Raw genomic sequence first — 17,500 nt, forward strand, 5'->3', positions numbered from 1 at the left:
CAGAAGCAGAGTATGAGGGCCCTGACAGTACCTAGGTAAGGACTACTAGCCAGTCAGAAGCAGAGTATGAGGGCGTGCCCTGACAGTACCTAGGTAAGGACTACTAGCCAGTCAGAAGCAGAGTATGAGGCCCTGACAGTACCTAGGTAAGGACTACTAGCCAGTCAGAAGCAGAGTATGCGGGCGTGCCCTGACAGTACCTAGGTAAGGACTACTAGCCAGTCAGAAGCAGAGTATGAGGGCGTGCCCTGACAGTACCTAGGTAAGGACTACTAGCCAGTCAGAAGCAGAGTATGAGGCCCTGACAGTACCTAGGTAAGGACTACTAGCCAGTCAGAAGCAGAGTATGAGGCCCTGACAGTACCTAGGTAAGGACTACTAGCCAGTCAGAAGCAGAGTATGAGGGTATACCATGCTAGCAGCTAGGCGAGCATTATAACGTGTGTTACAAAGTGACCACGTTGGTCTCTGAAGTAAAGGCTGGACTACAATAGAGCTGTTTGGAGCAGTTGGTGAACAGTGTTTTCTGTTGGAGATGGTAACTCCCTTTGGGGGGGGGACTTTGGGCTTTTTCACTTTGTAAACCTCTGGGCCCCGTCTGCTCTGGGCCCCGTCTGCTCTGGGCCCCGTCTGCTCTGGGCCCCCGGACAGAAGGGCTGGACCCGAATATTCGTTCGGTGGGTAGGTATTCGATTTAAATTTTAATTTTTTTAATTTATTATTTTTGGTTTATTTATTTTCTGCATTTATCTCTCGTTCACACTCCAGTCCAGTTGGTGGCAGTAATGCACATTTAAGTTGGTTTGCCAACCGACAATAAACTACAAAGAAGAAGAAGATCCTGTCGGTCCACGATGACGCCCACTTCGATCATTTAGCGAGCTGGGCAGAGAAGCTAGCGGCGATAACAAGTGCGGAAATGGAAAACTGTTTTGGCGTTTTTCCGTTGTGATTCGGCCAGAAACTTCAACGTTGTGAGGCGAAGAGATCGTTTTGGAACGTAAAGCTCGGATATTACATTTCCTCGGACTCTTGGGGATTTATGAAAATCAAGTTTTGGTCAAAATACCACTTTGTTGCTGAAAGGACAACGAAAACAGGTATGCTATGCACTCTCGGCTGCGCAGATTACAAGGCAAGGCAGATTTATTTGTATACGGCTTTTATTTTCTGTTACTTTGTAACAGTTGTGTACATGGCTGTATATTTTAAAGATTTAATGCTTTAAAAGTTATAAAAACGCTCATGAGTGGAAGTTTAAATCGAGGTTACAGCGACGCCCCCAGTCACAAAGTGTCCCGTTGACGGGACGGTGATCCTTGAGGGGTTAAAAGTTTATTAATTCTGAACGCGTCTGGCCTGTCTGTCGATATTGCACCAAATACGACACTGCTGCACTCCCTTGTGAAGTCGTTTGGATGAAAGGTTCTCAAAATAATCAACATGCAAACAAACAGACAGACACAGAGAGATTCCTGCCTTTATTAGAGATGATAATATGCTCAGCCCCCTCTCGCCGAAGCTTCCAATATTCGATGCTCATTACTACCGAAGCTTTGAAGCTCAAAAAAAATGGTATTCAGACCAGACCTACCGGACAGTAGGTAAAAAGTGGACATGACTGGGCAAAAGATGACGTTTGGTCACCCTACATAAATATGTGTGGGGTGGGGGGGGGTTGTACCTGGGATTTTACGCTCCGGTAGTGTTATTCTTCCATCAGCGATGGAGTTCACAAGGTCCTGGAACTCAGAAGGGACCTCCGCCTGTTTCCAGCGCTCGTTGTCCAGGAGGAGGCTGCAAAACAAAGACCGACGTCAGAACACAAGGCACGGCAGCTTTATTTATAGAGCACATTTCAGCAACAGGGCAAGTCAAAGTGCTTGACATGAAAACATGAAAGAGCCTTCAGAAAACAATTAAAAACAATTTAAAAACATTCAAAGTCAAGAGTAAAATTTACAGTGCAGTATAAGAATAAAAAAAAAAAAAAAAAAAAAAAAACTGAGAAACATAAGTCATAGTGTAGCAGACCTGTCCCAGACCACCTGAGAGGTCTGGGGGGGTCATAGTGTAGTAGACCTGTCCCAGACCACCTGAGAGGTCTGGGGGGGTCATAGTGTAGTAGACCTGTCCCATACCACCTGAGAGGTCTGGGTGGGTCATAGTGTAGTAGACCTGTCCCATACCACCTGAGAGGTCTGGGGGGGGTCATAGTGTAGTAGACCTGTAGACAATAACTCCGTTTCCCTGGTTACGCCTGAAGGTTTGACTAATACCTGGAACAATCATTCCCATCCATCAGGTTCTTATGCAATGCAAACGTTGTTCTCTCGCCCAGGAATTAGGAAGGACCTTAGATACGACTTGCCTCCCTTAGCAACCGGAGATATTTATATAGTCCGCTCAGCTGATAGAGCCCTTCAGTTTAGCTACGAGCCAGAAAGCTAACGCTATGCTAGCAAGATCCAAAGTCAATAACATTGTGTACAGTTGGCAATCAGTAAAAACAATTTGACAAATGTTGAACAACAAGACAAGCTAGCTATGCAGCCATGTCATTATCTCCAAAACGTAATATATAAATATAATGTAAAAATAACGACTTTTACGAAGAATTTGATCCGCGATGTGTAACGTTACTGTCGGCTGCAGCGGCGCAGCCGGAAGCAGCGAGCTGAACAGTGAACGGGACGAGAGAGATAACGTTATTCTCTGTGAAACAAAGTCCGTCCAGAGGGCCAGTATAATATAATATATAACTTATAGTAGAACTTACTTCTTCCGGCCTGTGTGTTTTAGCGCCAACCTGTGGTGTTCAGAGGACGAGTTGGAAATAATAAATCCACATTTCCTTTTTGATTTAATGTAGCGCGTTCATTTAGAACAGTAAACAGTTAGTTTCACCGAACTCCTTTGGTAGGTGTCCTCTATCACTTTTTAATGGACAACCTGCAGCCAATCAGAATCGAGTATTCACCCAGACCATGGTGTAATTGCCCTGCAGTGTCCTGCTGAACCCTGCTGCTTCCATCCATGCTCTGCTACTATAAATAAAATTGAATTGAAAGACAATCGTTCATCCCGCACCTCGGATTGAGCCCTGCCAATGGTGAGTTCCCAGACCCAACATCTAGATGTGGTTCTGGCTTGTCAGGCTATGAGAAATAATAATAATCAAATGCTAGAATATATATAATAGTAAAAACAGTCACAGGGGACATTTTGTACGTTGAATACCTGAACTACATTTCACGGATCATACTTACAGACGGTAATACTGAAGGACTTTGACTGTAACCGAGTGTCTCTACTGGTTTATTGTACTGAAGTAAAGCTGCAGGTAACCTGAGTTTGGTCTTGCGTTCTTCGTGGAAGCGGTGGACGAAGCGGTTGGCCTGGCTCTGCAGCGCCCCCCTCAGGGAGACGCTGCGCCTGCCGCACAGCTCCTCCGTGTCCCGCACGAAACCCTCCACCGTCTGAGAGAGGCACACGAACTCCGCCGAGCTCAGGCGCTCCAGAGAGCCGTCCTGTTGGGAGACAGAGGCGATACGAGGAGATCAGATCCAGTCTTTACATTTCACTTATAGGCATTCAGACCCCAAAAAAGCGTTTGTGTGACGTCCTGTTGTGTTGTTATAATTACAATTAGTCCAGAATGCGGCAGCGAGACTTTTAAAAAGGCATTCGTAAATACGAACACATCACTCCAATTTTAGCTTCCCTTCACTGGTTGCCGGTTCGCTTTAGGGTCGATTTTAAAATTCTTTTGTTTATAAGTGTCTTAACAATCAAGCTCCCCTCTATTTATCGGAGCTCCTAGAGCAATACACTCCTTCCAGGGATCTTAGGTCAGGGACACAGAAACTTTTATCCTTACCACGGTACAGGTTAAAACACAGAGGTTATCGTGCCTTTGCCATTGCTGGCCCGACACTATGGAACAGCTTGCCCTTTCATATTCGCTCTGCTTCTGACTTGTCAGTTTTCAAGTCACTCTTGAAAACACACTTGTATTCAATTGCTTTTAATAGTGTTTAATTTGTTCTTAAATTTTTCTTGTTCTGTCTGTCGTGTGATATTCTATTGCTCTGTAAAGCACATTGGTCAGCTTGTCTGTATAAATAGTGCTGTATAAATAAACTTTGACTTGACTTATAAACCCTCCAACAAAAAAAAAAGTGGAATTTATATTTCACAATCGCTGTTTTCTGTCAGACCGTTAGATTTCAAGGTTTCTGATCGCACTTGAAGGCAGCTTTATTTATAAGATAGAAAGAAAAGCTCGTGCTTAAGTTCAGTGCTTGTGGTGTGTTTGTTTTACCCCCATTGTGTTGTAAAGCGCCCATATTATGCTCATTTTCAGGTTCATAACTGTATTTTAAGGTTGTACCAGAATAGGTTTACATGGTTTAATTTTCAAAAAACACCATATTTTTGTTGTACTGCACAGCTCTCTCTCACTGCTGCAGCTCCTCTTTTCACCTGGTTTCTGTTTTAGCTACAGAGTGAGACCTCTTTTCTTCTTCTGTACTATCTTTGATTGCACTCGCACATGCTCAGATCGTAGAGCATGTCAGCTGGCTCCATAGACAGTAAAAGAAAGGCTGTTTCTTGAACTTTGGTCAGTTCCAAGGCAGGATTAGCTGGGAGACTTCTTCTAATCGGGGGCGCACATGGAAGTAGTTCTTTTGTAGATTATGGTGAACTTGTGTGTGTGTTGTAGCAGTGCTTTGCCATTGAGAACGAGGTAGCATGCTAACGGTTGCTGTTAGCCAGCTCGTTTCAGCTAGTGACGTAGAAAGAAACTCATTCAGAAACCCTTATCTCACTCAAAACAGCATTTTTTTTCTCAAAGTTTGTATGTGTGTGGAAGCACCAGAGACACAAAATGACACCCCAAATCCCAGAAAAAGGGATTTTCTTTTCATAAAATGGGCACTTTAAAACTTTTTTGTGGCAGCGATTGAGGCAGTGATGTTTCCTGTTTCCTGTAAAGGATTTTCACTAGAGATGGTCCGATACCAGTATCGATATCGGCTCCGATACTGCCTAAAACGCTGGTATCGGTATCGGGAAGTACTGGAGTTTATGCACCGATCAGATACCACGTAATAAAGCCCTAAAGAAAATCTACATTAAAGTAGTTTATTTATGTTCTTTTTCCGTTATAACTGACTGTAAAACTGTAAAATAAAAGAAAGTTCTGGGGCATTTGTGTTTGTTCATGTTTTACAAAGAGTTTAACTTGAGCCAGACCAACAACAATGATAGATATCATATCACATCCATACAGAGATAGTAGTATACAGCTGTTATACATCATATCACATCCATACAGAGATAGTAGTATACAGCTGTTATACATCATATCACATCCATACAGAGATAGTAGTATACAGCTGTTATACATCATATCACATCCATACAGAGATAGTAGTATACAGCTGTTATACATCATATCACATCCATACAGAGATAGTAGTATACAGCTGTTATACATCATATCACATCCATACAGGGATAGTAGTATACAGCTGTTATACATCATATCACATCCATACAGAGATAGTAGTATACAGCTGTTATACATCATATCACATCCATACAGAGATAGTAGTATACAGCTGTTATACATCATATCACATCCATACAGAGATAGTAGTATACAGCTGTTATATATCATATCACATCCATACAGAGATAGTAGTATACAGCTGTTATACATCATATCACATCCATACAGAGATAGTAGTATACAGCTGTTATACATCATATCACATCCATACAGGGATAGTAGTATACAGCTGTTATACATCATATCACATCTATACAGAGATAGTAGTATACAGCTGTTAAAACATAATAAAATATATGACCCACTGGTATCGGATCGGTACTCCGTATCGGCCGATACACAAGTTCAGGTATCGGAAAGCAAAAAATGGTATCGGACCATCTCTAATTTTCATACCAGTTGCATTTCAGTGATACCGTCCCGGTTATTGTACCTTGGCTCTGGCTGTGAGGACTTTGACGCAGCGATCGTGGCTGACGTCGGAGGCGGCGTGCAGCAGCTCCTGGATGTTGTGGATCACTCGGTTCAGCTCCAGATCGGCGGGCATCATGTTGTCACCGGACCTGAACACAAAACACACATTTACAGACAAGGAAACTTCACCTGCCAAAACAATCAACATGCTTCACAGCTCGTCTTAAAATGCTGAGGGGAGGGGGGGGGGCGTTGTCAATTTACAGTTGGTGACTGGAGTCAACTTGTTTAACTTTCAGAAGAGCAAACTTTTTTTTTTTTAATCCCATTTAATTTATTTGGACACTAGGGCCCTATGATTTACGCAATGTGGAAAACACGGACAGAATCTACACATGAAAACGTAATTCTGTTATACACGCGGAATTTGCATATATTTTTATATTAAATAAAAGATTTTTTTTCTGACTTCTTACTAATTTTTCAGTTTAAAACAATAAAGCACAGACAGGTCTCTACCTTAACAGTGGCCAAATGGCACAGCCTGTTGCGAGGGGAAAAATGTCAAAGCGAGTGGCGCCTCCCGATTAGACAAAAAACCTTAAAAAACAAAAATTAAGAAATTCTGAAATAACTGCTAAATACCGGGCGGAACAATACCCCAACGTCTGTTTTGTAAGTTTTGTCAACGTACTGTTGACTGGACCCGCAAAGACACATGTAACCACCATTTGAAATCAAAAGCTAATCTCAAGAGCAAAGCTAAATCTACAACGGGAAAATCCCTCCAGGTTACGTCACTGTTATGGTCACTGAGGAAACGACAAAATCTATAGATGCAAAGCGTGAGTTTGTGGAAGATTTTGTTGCAATGTGTGCTGAAGCTGAAATACCTAGGGCTGTAATGAATTGAAGAACTTCTTAGTCGACTAACACTCATTTCAATTGTACAGACTAATCGATTAGTTGATTTAATCGACAGATCTGTAAATTTTTATTATCTGTTTATTTAACAGGGACCATACAAGCAAACATAGTTACAATACAAAGCCCGTAACTAATGCGCAGCATATAGAGCTTATAGCTAGAGCTAATTCTCAACTCTTGTCCCTGGTTGGGCATTTCTAAGAACATTATAAAACAGATACATACATAAGAAAAAAAAGAAATTTAAAGGAAAAATCATAGGCATTTCTTCATACACACACACACACCTTCACTCACTACACAAGGAAAATAAGAAAAAAATAAAATAGTACTAATAATAGTTAAAAATGGTTACAGTTTTGATTTGCTTTTAGCCACAACTTAATGCTGGAAGTACATTTTTTGAAGTCCGATATGACCTTAATGTCAGCTGGTAATGAATTCCATAGTCTACAGCTCTTAACTGAAAAGGCAGTCTGTGCAAAGCTTGTCCTACACTATGGTATTGTACAGTTATGATTTGTACTCCGTAATCTGAGTTTCTCCGCTAAGAGTCGTGCAAAAAGCACCACTTTAATTCTTGTGTTTACCAGAGATGTGCTCGTACGTTTCTTGGAAATAAGTCATTCAGCATCAAAAAAAACATCAAACATGATTAATGGACTAAAGAGATCTAAGTTGACTAAGACCAAAACGAGCGATTAGTCGACTAATCCACTAAGAGGGAGCAGCCCTAGACATACCGCTAGAGAAAATGAAGAGGATACGTCAGTTTCTTGTTAAACAGAAAAGTGGCCTCAGGCAGACCCACCAAAAGTGCCGTGGAAATAAAAATCTTCGTTGTTGTCGATGAAAAACCTCTGAAAACCGAGATCGCGGTGTCCTCAACATTGTTATAGGTGAGCATCCAAATAGCTTTTATTTAGGTGATTTTGAATGTGCTTTGCTGAATATGTTAACCGTTTAAATACAAAAAGCTGAATAGTGAGTTTGTGTCACTGACTTTTTAAAAGTCAATACTGCTTTGAATAGAAAAGAAAACAAGCAAATCTGAAACTGCTAAAAATAAAATCAGAAAACACGGAATTTGAAAAAAAAAAAAAAAAAGCAGATGTCATAGAGCCCTAGGGGACACACACACACACACACACACACACACACACAGATACACACACACACACACACACACACACACACACACACACACACACACACACACACACACACACACACACACACACACACACACACACACACACACACACACACACACACACACACACACACACACACACACACACAGACACAGAAGCATTTACTCTCGAGGAACGCCCAAGAAAGAACTGTGTAGTCATTGTAACGAACACGAGCGGTGAGTTTTTTTTCAGTTTACTTAGCGAATGTTAACCGACAGAAAATTACACACACACACAGTACCATTTCACTATCTTTGTGGGGACCCATCATTGACATAATGCATTCCCTAGCCCCTTACCCTAACCATCACAACTAAATGCCTAACCTTAACCCTTACTCTCACCTTAACCATCACAACTAAATGCCTAACCTTAACCCTTACCCTAACCTTAACCATCACAACTAAATGCCTCTTATACTGGACTCCCGGTTTTTGGACCCCACAAATATAGTTGAACAAGAACACACGCGGACACGCTTGAAAACCCCAAAACAGCTGAAACTATATTACTGCTTTAGGAATGTATTAACTGTCACATTACATTACACCACACACACACACACACACACACACACACACACACACACACACACACACACACACACACGTGTTAGGGTTACTTTGTGGTGTTCTGTTAAGCTTTTGCAGAAAACCTTTAAATTAAATATTTTTTTTTAAAACATGCTTCACAGCTTACCATCTGATTTTCTAGTATATTTGATTTGATGTAGGGGTGGAAGATAGACAAAAATGAATATTTTTTTTCAATATCTCGCTATCGATATTCAGACGATATTTTTGAAATCCTTCTAGAAGTTAAAAGAAGCCCTGTTCGGAGGCTATTTCGGTGGTTCTCTTGGGAACATGTACAAGCAAGATGAAATCATAATCATAAACAAAAACTAGGTTCTGATAGTCCTTCTACTGGGCTGTATAGTCCTTCTGACCAGGATGCATGCTGGGATCAGGAGTTGGATGTGATCTGACTGGCCCAGGTGAGGGAGAGGAGCAGTTGTGTATCTTTCTTGATGTTAGAGTAACATGGTCTAGTGTGTTCTTCCCTCTAGTAACACAATCTACATGCTGGGAGAAAGCTGGAGGGGAACAGACTTTAAGGACACCTTGTTAAAGTCCCCTGTATCCCGTATCCAGGTGATCGCGTTGCAGTTTGTTCACTATGGTTAGCAGTGAACCAAACTTGGGCTAACGTTAGCATCGGGGGCTACGTAGACGGCAGTGTGCTGTTTTCGTAGTAAATAAAATGGTCAGTATATTAGCGACAGGGCTCCAGGTCAGGTGAGCCGTGCTGGGCAACGATCCTGCAGTTGGTCCGTTCATGGTGCACAACAAGGCAGTCCTCCGCCTCTGGTCTATTCTGAGTTATTTTCTCATCCTGCCGGTAGATAGCTAGCTCGCCGTGCTAGTTAGCTCGCCGTGCTAGTTAGCTCGCCGTGCTAGCGCCGACAACAACCTGGAGGGCTCGGTCAGGCTATTTCCTCCGGGATGTTATGAGCCGCCTGGAAAGCTCTTGTGGTTCTGTATTGATTAGTTCAGTGTGTAGTATCGTGGTCCTGTATTGATTAGTTCAGTGTGTAGTATCGTGGTCCTGTATTGATTAGGTCAGTGTGTAGTATCGTGGTTCTGTATTGATTAGTTCAGTGTGTAGTATCGTGGTCCTGTATTGATTAGTTCAGTGTGTTGTTGTATTGATTAGTTCAGTGTGTTGATTATTAGTTCAGTGTGTTGTATCGTGGTCCTGTATTGATTAGGTCCTGTATTGATTAGGTCAGTGTGTGGTATCGTGGTCCTGTATTGATTAGTTCAGTGTGTCGTATCGTGGTCCTGTATTGATTAGTTCAGTGTGTCGTATCGTGGTCCTGTATTGATTAGTTCAGTGTGTCGTATCGTGGTCCTGTATTGATTAGTTCAGTGTGTCGATCGTGGTCCTGTATTGATTAGTTCAGTGTGTCGATCGTGGTCCTGTATTGATTAGTTCAGTGTGTTGATCGTGGTCCTGTATTGATTAGTTCAGTGTGTTGTATCGTGGGTCCTGTATTGATTAGTTCAGTGTGTCGATCGTGGTCCTGTATTGATTAGGTCAGTGTGTCGATCGTGGTCCTGTATTGATTAGTTCAGTGTGTCGATCGTGGTCCTGTATTGATTAGGTCAGTGTGTCGATTGGTCCTGTATTGATTAGGTCAGTGTGTCGATCGTGGTCCTGTATTGATTAGTTCAGTGTGTCGATCGTGGTCCTGTATTGATTAGTTCAGTGTGTGGTATCGTGGTCCTGTATTGATTAGTTCAGTGTGTTGTATCGTGGTCCTGTATTGATTAGTTCAGTGTGTCGTATCGTGGTCCTGTATTGATTAGGTCAGTGTGTCGTATCGTGGTCCTGTATTGATTAGTTCAGTGTGTCGTATCGTGGTCCTGTATTGATTAGGTCAGTGTGTCGTATCGTGGTCCTGTATTGATTAGGTCAGTGTGTCGTATCGTGGTCCTGTATTGATTAGTTCAGTGTGTCGTATCGTGGTCCTGTATTGATTAGTTCAGTGTGTGGTATCGTGGTCCTGTATTGATTAGTTCAGTGTGTTGTATCGTGGTCCTGTATTGATTAGTTCAGTGTGTTGTATCGTGGTCCTGTATTGATTAGTTCAGTGGGTTGTATCGTGGTCCTGTATTGATTAGTTCAGTGTGTTGTATCGTGGTCCTGTATTGATTAGTTCAGTGTGTTGTATCGTGGCCCTGTATTGATTAGTTCAGTGTGGCTGTACATACTTGTATAAATATACACCGACAGGAGAGCCACTGCACAATCGCGCGCCGCCATCTTTGTTGACATGGGTGAACGTCATAACACACAGGTAAGAACTAGTAGCAGCTTACTCTCGTGCGGGACGATCTTGATTTTGTACAAAAAATCCAGTTAAACAAACCCTAAAATCGCTACATATAATTGTTTAGAAGGTTATAGTGTGCGTTATTTGTTTTCTCTTTAACTTCCTTCAGCTCTTTTCATGTTTGGGGGGGTCGGATTGTACAAATTATGAAATATTCGATATCCCAATTTTGCATATCGTCCAGACAACAATTTGGATATTATCGTCTAAACGATGTATCGCCCACCTCTAATTTGATGTTATCACACTTATCTTAATAACGATAAAGGAAGTTGAGGGAAAGCAGAGAAATGCTGAGTGACGTACATGAAGCTTTGCTCCCTGCTGACGAAGCTCTCCGTGGCGCTGGCTGCCGAGTCGGCCCGGCTCTGCTGGATCCTGGAGGCCTCGTTGAGAGCGTCGCTGATGAACAGTCCCTCGTGCGTGAGGTAGGCCAGCTCGGCCTCGCCCCGCAGCAGCAACGAGCCGCCGGGAGCCTCCTGAACCGAAGGAGCCAACCGGGCCTCCTCCAGGAGCCGGTTCCTCTGGTTCGACGCCAGAACCTCCAGAACCACGTTTTTGATCACGCTCAGAGTGGCCTAAAAAAATTCAATTCAATTTTATTTATAGTATCAAAATCATAACAAGAGTTATCTCGAGACACTTTACAGACAGAGTAGGTCTAGACCACACTCTATAAAATCAAAAGATGCAATCAGTCGTGTTTTATAATCATGACTAGGGCTGGGGAAAATAATCGGTTTGATTTAAAAATCGAGTTGTGAGGTCAAATCAATTCATATTTTCAAAAAAAACAAACATCCAAATACAGTACAAATAATTTGGATGTTTAACAATCTTTGTTGCACACCGCACAGTGACTTTTCACTTAGAGAAAGGGTTTGCCTTTGCAATTTTGTTTATGTTGATGCACTTTAATTAAATACAATAAATATATATTTTTAAAATATATTTACAGTTTGCAGTTATTTTGTTTTAAATGGAAGGGGGGGGAATCGAAATAAAGTTTAAAAAAAAAAAAAAAAAAAAAATTCGCAGATTTTTTTTAGGGAAACAAATCGCCCAGCTCTAATCATGACTAGGGGTTGGGCATCATTTAGATTTTAACGATTCTGATTCCAATTCCGATTCTTCCTTTCGATTTGGGTTCTTATCGACTCTCGATTCTGATTCTTTGAGTGGTGGAGTTGAAATGGGTCACATGCTTATTTCACAAATACAAAAGGTGGGTTGCAGTTTGACGGGGGGCTTTTTCAGTGTAAAATAAAGCCCCACTAGAGCTCTGCTTGCAACACACCAAGCGCCTGGAATCGGTTCTCGATGCCCAACCCTAATCAGGGGTGTAAGTAAGTAAGTAAGAAAGTAAAGTTTATTTGTATAGAACCTTTCACAGATAAAAATCACAAAGTGCTTCCCAATAAAATGCAATACAAGAAGTCACGATACAAGCAAACTGAAATACAAATAGAAAACATAACAAACAACCATAAAAACCCATCGACTAAGTAAAAGCCTTCTTGAACAGCAGAGTCTTCAGCTGCTTTTTAAAAGATTCGACAGAATTCACACGTCGTCGTCCCACAGCCTAGGAGCCACTGCTGGGAATGACCGGTCCCCTCTAGTTTTAAAATTAGTGCGGAGGAACCACTAATAGCATCTGACCTAATGACCTCAGACTACGGGCGGGGGTATGTAGCTGTATCAAATCAGAGATCTATGAAGGAACTTGACCGTGCAAGGCTCTATAACAGTGTTTCTCAAATGGGGGTACGTGTCCCCCCTAGGGGTACTCTGGAGGACTGCAGGGGGTACGTGACATTTTTTGCTAAATGTTTTTCAGTTACTTGGGCAGTAGTTACTTCTACTGTCATTTTCTTTGCTTTTTTCCAAATTTTTTCTGTTTTTGAAGGTTTTGTGTCGCTTGTTTTGAACTATTCTAGCCTTTCTTCCTTTTTTCTACCATCTTTTTTTCAAAGTTTGTCGCTTATTTGATTTTTTTGTCACTTGTCGCCCTAGTGTTATACGTTTTTTTTTTTTTTTTTTTTTTTTATTTGTATTACTATTTTCGACCTATTCTTGCCTTACTTCCTTCTTTCTACCGTCTTTTCCAAAGGTTTTGTTTACATTTTTTTTTTTTTTTTTTTTTTTTTTTAAAACAGCATTTAAATGTTGAAGTTACTTAGTAAATCTATCGCTGAATTGTTCCTCTTTATATATAGACTTAATTTTTTTTTCCTACCAAAAACTATTTGCGCTGGTTAGGGGGTACATGGCTTAAAAAAAGGGGGTACATTATTGAAATAAACTTGAGAACTACTGCTCTAAAGGGTGTCAAACTCAACTTCACTAAAAAAAGGGCCAGACATTTATCTAGCCTGGGAAAAACCCTGACGAACTTCTGGCACATTTGAGATTTGCTCTGCAAGTCAGTCTGGCCAAGAGCCCATTTCCAATTTTTCCAAATTCAAGGCACCAATCACTACCGTTGAGGAGGGCTCTACACCAATCACAACAGTTGAGGAGGGCTCTACACCAATCACAACCGTTGAGGAGGGCTCTACACCAATCACAACCGTTGAGGAGGGCTCTACACCAATCACAACAGTTGAGGAGGGCTCTACACCAATCACAACCGTTGAGGAGGGCTCTACACCAATCACAACCATTGAGGAGGGCTCTACACCAATCACAACAGTTGAGGAGGGCTCTACACCAATCACAACAGTTGAGGGCTCTACACCAATCACAACCGTTGAGGAGGGCTCTACACCAATCACAACAGTTGAGGAGGGCTCTACACCAATCACAACAGTTGAGGAGGGCTCTACACCAATCACTACCGTTGAGGAGGGCTCTACACCAATCACAACAGTTGAGGAGGGCTCTACACCAATCACAACCGTTGAGGAGGGCTCTACACCAATCACAACCATTGAGGATGGCTCTACACCAATCACAACAGTTGAGGAGGGCTCTACACCAATCACAACAGTTGAGGAGGGCTCTACACCAATCACAACCATTGAGGAGGGCTCTACACCAATCACAACAGTTGAGGAGGGCTCTACACCAATCACAACAGTTGAGGAGGGCTCTACACCAATCACTACCGTTGAGGAGGGCTCTACACCAATCACAACAGTTGAGGAGGGCTCTACACCAATCACAACCGTTGAGGAGGGCTCTACACCAATCACAACCATTGAGGATGGCTCTACACCAATCACAACAGTTGAGGAGGGCTCTACACCAATCACAACAGTTGAGGAGGGCTCTACACCAATCACAACCATTGAGGAGGGCTCTACACCAATCACAACAGTTGAGGAGGGCTCTACACCAATCACAACCGTTGAGGAGGGCTCTACACCAATCACTACCGTTGAGGAGGGCTCTACACCAATCACTACCGTTGAGGAGGGCTCTACACCAATCACAACCGTTGAGGAGGGCTCTACACCAATCACTACCGTTGACGAGGGCTCTACACCAATCACTACCGTTGAGGAGGGCTCTACACCAATCACAACCGTTGAGGAGGGCTCTACACCAATCACAACCGTTGAGGAGGGCTCTACACCAATCACAACAGTTGAGGAGGGCTCTACACCAATCACTACCGTTGAGGAGGGCTCTACACCAATCACAACCGTTGAGGAGGGCTCTACACCAATCTCTACCGTTGAGGAGGGCTCTACACCAATCACAACCGTTGAGGAGGGCTCTACACCAATCACAACCGTTGAGGAGGGCTCTACACCAATCACAACCGTTGAGGAGGGCTTTACACCAATCACAACTGAGAAGGGTGGAAGGGGGCTATTTTAATTCCAAAGGCCAAGGCAACTTTATCAGGATGCATAGTATCCTGGATCCATGAAATAACTGGCCTTTAAAAATAAACATCTGCCTGCCTCTATGGGAATTTAACATAGGGGTGGACTGACTTATGCCCCCTGTATTTTAAGGAAGAACTTTATTTATTGACGATACATTATTCATTCACAAACAAAAATGCTGTCCTTAAAGGATGGATTTTTCCTAATTTTATAATTAAGGCATTAAGATCAATTTCCAAAAGATGATTTTATTCCTCTTTTTAGTCAACTTTAGCATGGGTTCCTAAACTCATGCAAGCGTCTGTCTGTCACACACGTATGTATGTATGTATGTATGTATGTATGTATGTATATATATATGTATGTATGTATGTATGTATGTATGTATATATATATGTATGTATGTATGTATGTATGTATGTATATTTATATGACTGTTTCGACTCACCTTGATCTTCTGCAGGAAGAGAAGGAAACTTTCAAAGACGGTTTTCAGCAGCTCAAACCACTGAGGGAACGTCATCAGACGCATCTGGTCAGCTAGCCTACACACACACACACACACACACACACACACACACACACACACACACACACACACACACACACACACACACACACACACACACACACACACACACACACACACACACACACACACACACACACACACACACACACACACACACACACACACACACAGACACACACACACACAGAGACACACACACACACACACACACACACACACACAGAGACACACACACACACAGAGACACACACACAGAGAGAGACAGACACACACACAGACACACAGAGAGAGAGACAGACACACACACACACACACACAGACACACAGAGAGAGACAGACACACAGAGAGACAGAGAGAGACATAAACATCTTGTTCAACAAGAGTCATGATATTTTTGGAGCCAAACGGTGTTGTCTGGAGAGCCATCATCGCATTGAAAGGTAGAAGTATTCAGATCTTTCCCTAAAGTAAAAGTAGTACTCGCACAGTGTAGAAATACTCAGTTGTTACTTACTTAGTGACGACTTCAGTGTCAATATCTTCTATGAGCAAAACGTTTTCTGCAACACACTGAAACACACAAACACTTCAGATTAAAAGAGTTTTCCCAGGGCGCCTGGATAGGCTCAGTCCTTGTCGAAGCGGCCGTAGGTTCGACTCCGACCTGAGGCCCTTTGCTGCATACATGCCATTCCCCCCTCTCTCTCCCCTTTCACATATTCAGCTCTCGTATGTATGTATGTATGTATGTATGTATGTATGTATGTATGTATGTATGTATGTATGTATGTATGTATGTATGTGTGTGTGTGTGTGTGTGTGTGTGTGTGTGTGTGTTAAATTTAGGCCCACCTAGTATTTGTCACTTTATCGAAAAGTATTTTTGTTGCTTTATTTTGACATTTTTTACGCCTTTTCTGGCGTTTTATGCACTTTTTTTCAATGCATTAGACACTTTGTTTTAACGTTTTTTGACGCTTTACTCAATGTTTTGCCACTTTTTGATGTTTTTTGCCACTTTCTGATGTTTATGACGCTTTTTTCACGGCCTTTTTCCAACTTTTTTGGTGCTTTATTCAACGTATATATGTCGCTGGCTGAGGAACTTTTTTGCTGAACGTTTTTGGGGCTTCATGAGGCCCAAAATGTAAGTCTACACTATATGACACATGCAATGATACAGTCAAAATATTTGACTTTTTCGATTAATTAAAAGCATGTCAATAAACTCCACATGTCTGGCCTTTGATGGGATTCTCATTTACCAGTGTGGCCCTCTGGGAAACTGAGTTTGACACCCCTGCCATACAGTAAAACTATAAAATCTAAATGTCAACATCTGATGTCTAAGGCCAAGGACAAGAGACAGCGAAGAGGACTGTCTAATATCCATTTTTAACCGATTCACGATGCATCAGTACATGCCTAAAAATAAGTAAATGTTTCATCGCTGATCTGCACTTTATAATGTGTAGTTTTTTAAGATTATTATTATTATTATTTATTACATTTATATAGCGCTTTATCATAGACACTCAAAGCGCATTTGGGGGGAGGGGGGGTGGGGACTGCTCTCTAACACCACTAATGTGTAGCACCCACCTGGGTGATGCACGGCAGCCATACAACGCCTTGCGACGCCAGACGCCAGAACGCTCACCACACATCAGCTAGTTAGGGAGGGGGAGGGGAACATATTTTTAGTGGTGGGGGAAACCGGAGAACCCGGAGAAAACCCACGCAGACACGGGGAGAACATGCAAACTCCACACAGAAAGGCCTGGATTTGAACCCAGAACCTACTTGCTGTGAGGCCACAACACTAACCACTGGGCCACCGTGCTGCCCACGTCAAGTTCACACAGTTCTTGTGAGGATGCTGTACCTGAGAGACGATGGCCTTTGCAGACAGGATCATCTCGTCGCTGTAAATGTCCAGAAAGTCCAGCTTCCTCTGCCGCAGCAGGCCGAACACCAGAGACTCCAGACGCTCCTAAAACACACACACGGAGACAAACACACACAGACAGACAGAGAGAGAGTGAGAGACACAGAGAGAGAGAGAGACAGACACAAACACACAGACAGACACAGAGAGAGAGAGACACAGAGAG

At 42.4% G+C, this 17,500-nt stretch overlaps 1 protein-coding gene across 2 annotated transcripts in view; it reads right to left on the reverse strand.

Annotated features, from left to right (window-relative positions):
- Window positions 1–17,500, reverse strand: part of vps54 (VPS54 subunit of GARP complex) — a 60,059-nt gene that overhangs the window by 12,806 nt on the left and 29,753 nt on the right. For both annotated transcript variants that reach the window (XM_028601097.1, XM_028601088.1), the window contains 7 exons: window positions 17,272–17,379; window positions 15,901–15,956; window positions 15,302–15,398; window positions 11,321–11,592; window positions 6,012–6,141; window positions 3,349–3,530; window positions 1,685–1,797 (listed from right to left, as the gene is read on the reverse strand). In XM_028601097.1, coding sequence (XP_028456898.1) covers window positions 1,685–1,797; window positions 3,349–3,530; window positions 6,012–6,141; window positions 11,321–11,592; window positions 15,302–15,398; window positions 15,901–15,956; window positions 17,272–17,379 — 958 coding nt within the window. The remainder of the gene's footprint in view (window positions 1–1,684; window positions 1,798–3,348; window positions 3,531–6,011; window positions 6,142–11,320; window positions 11,593–15,301; window positions 15,399–15,900; window positions 15,957–17,271; window positions 17,380–17,500) is intronic.

This window comes from Perca flavescens, chromosome 2 (genome assembly GCF_004354835.1).
Source record: "Perca flavescens isolate YP-PL-M2 chromosome 2, PFLA_1.0, whole genome shotgun sequence".
NCBI classification, from domain to species: domain Eukaryota; kingdom Metazoa; phylum Chordata; class Actinopteri; order Perciformes; family Percidae; genus Perca; species Perca flavescens.